Source organism: Schistocerca gregaria, chromosome X (genome assembly GCF_023897955.1).
Source record: "Schistocerca gregaria isolate iqSchGreg1 chromosome X, iqSchGreg1.2, whole genome shotgun sequence".
NCBI classification, from domain to species: Eukaryota; Metazoa; Arthropoda; class Insecta; order Orthoptera; family Acrididae; genus Schistocerca; species Schistocerca gregaria.
In genome coordinates, this window is record NC_064931.1 from 454,729,107 (window position 1) to 454,731,030 (window position 1,924).

General features: G+C 37.3%; 1 protein-coding gene across 1 annotated transcript; it reads right to left on the bottom strand.

Moving 5' to 3' along the window:
• Window positions 1-1,140: 1,140 nt before the first annotated feature.
• Window positions 1,141-1,671, bottom strand: LOC126298135 (piggyBac transposable element-derived protein 3-like). Its single transcript, XM_049989452.1, has one exon. The coding sequence runs from the start codon at window positions 1,669-1,671 to the stop codon at window positions 1,141-1,143; it is 531 nt and encodes a 176-aa protein (XP_049845409.1).
• Between the last annotated feature and the right edge of the window lie 253 nt (window positions 1,672-1,924).

Here is a 1,924-nt window from a genome sequence, read left to right on the forward strand (position 1 = left end):
CAGAATGTTCATAACTGAAAAAGAGATGTAACTTTGATGATGATTTATTGTCATTGTTTGCAGTTTTGACGCTTAAGAGTGCTCTATTAAACCTCTGGGATTCATAACAATTAATATTACTTGTAGGTTGTTCTTAGCAGAGTATTATTTACAGTTACCAGTATTTTGGGAGGACAAATGTACAACTTTTAGCTTTTTTTCGTTTTGAGTCCTTTTTCTCCAATGAATTACAAATATGTAACATTGGGATTCAAGGTGGTAGTATTGGCATGGGTAAGGTAAATGTATAATTACAGTTTTGTGTTCTGAATCAGTTTATTAAAAAAGCTTCTACAATAATGTAACAATAAACGTATTTACATACATTTCTTTTAGTAGTGTAATCTTCTGAAGCGGGTTTCTGTCTTTGTTGAGGCACAGAAAAACTTTGCATTTTACTCACTAAACAAAAGTATTCTGTTTCATGCAAATTTTGAGCGTTCCTTTCGCGTTATTGCACCTAGGAAAGTGGTCATTTTTGACCTTATGTCATTGCAGCCCTGGAGTTACTGTAGTAGCAGGTTTCTTGACTTTTTTGGACATACCTTCAGTACTTGGACATCCCCTCTTGAGTATCCTTTGTCTATCAGATATCAATGCATTTGCTAGATTAGTTTGAAACTGTCTGAAAGAAAAATGCTATTCAGGCAGGTGCTTGCAGTCTTCTCTATATTTCAGCCAGCTATTGACAACAGTTATTTCTATTGTGTGCCAGAAGATATACAAATATCATCTTCTGGATTTTAGGGGAATTTGTATAGCGATGTCAAGGTATCATGAAGACCTGCTCCTCCCATATTACTTGTACATTTGGACAATGGATGGCCTAGAGATGAAAATATGATCTTTCTTAGTTCTATCGCATCTTTTTGTTATGTCCTTTGGCTCTGTACCTGTTAGGGAAAATACCAGTGTAACACATTTGTTATCATACCATTTCACAATGATGAACTTGCCCATTGCAGTAACTTGTGAAGCTGTAGTACCACATACTTCCGCTTTCATCTGCTTTTCATCAGTAAGAGTACATTGCTTGAATCTTCCATCTCTTATTGTGCCTATATAATAAATACCCCTCTTCAGTAGGCTCACAGCAACAAGTTACGATGTGAAGAAATTGTCTGCGTAAACCCTAAAAAAGGGATTTTCTTCCACTGCTGCAGTTAGCTTCATCACAACATTGTAACCAAGACCTTTTCCTGTGACATGCCTTTTTGCCTTAGAAGCTGCACTTTGGTAAACGTCAAAATCATACAAATACCCTGAGGAACGAGCTTTAGCCCACATTTTGAATCCCAACCGTGTTGACTTCTTTTGTATATACTGTTGAAGACTACTGCATCCTTTGAAAGGGATCATTATTTCGTCAGCATACTGATTCTGCTCAGACAGTTTTCTCAGGCATGTTTGTGAGAACAAAGCAAGCCAAGGTCGAATTTTCTGTAGCTTATCTTCTTTCTGTATGTCCTGGAAATGCAACAAATATACTAGTTTCTGGAAGTGGCTTTGAGCCAAGTCCGTACACAAATAAATACCTAAAAGCTGCTCCATCTCAGCTAGGCTAACGTCAATAGTTGCGCCCAGTTTCTGAATACAATAAATATTAGTTTGTTGAATACAGAGTTCCTGCATTTCACATGTCACAAAAGATCTGAAGTACTGCAAAGGGGTGAGCACTTCTTCATGTTAGTCTTCTGGAAACTGCACAAATGGATGAATTTCTGGAGTAAAGTCATCATCGACCCTCTACAACTCTGTATCTTCTGGAACATACTCAGGATTTACTGAATCGATAACAGCTGACTCTTGCAACATCTCTGGAGTAGAAGTTTCTCTATCGTCATGATATGTGCTACCATTAGTCGGAATTTCATCATCATCCTCA

What these genes read in the sequence shown, in the direction of transcription:
- LOC126298135 (XM_049989452.1), bottom strand. Translation starts at nt 1,671, where the DNA reads ATGCAGGAACTCTGTATTCAACAAACTAATATTTATTGTATTCAGAAA.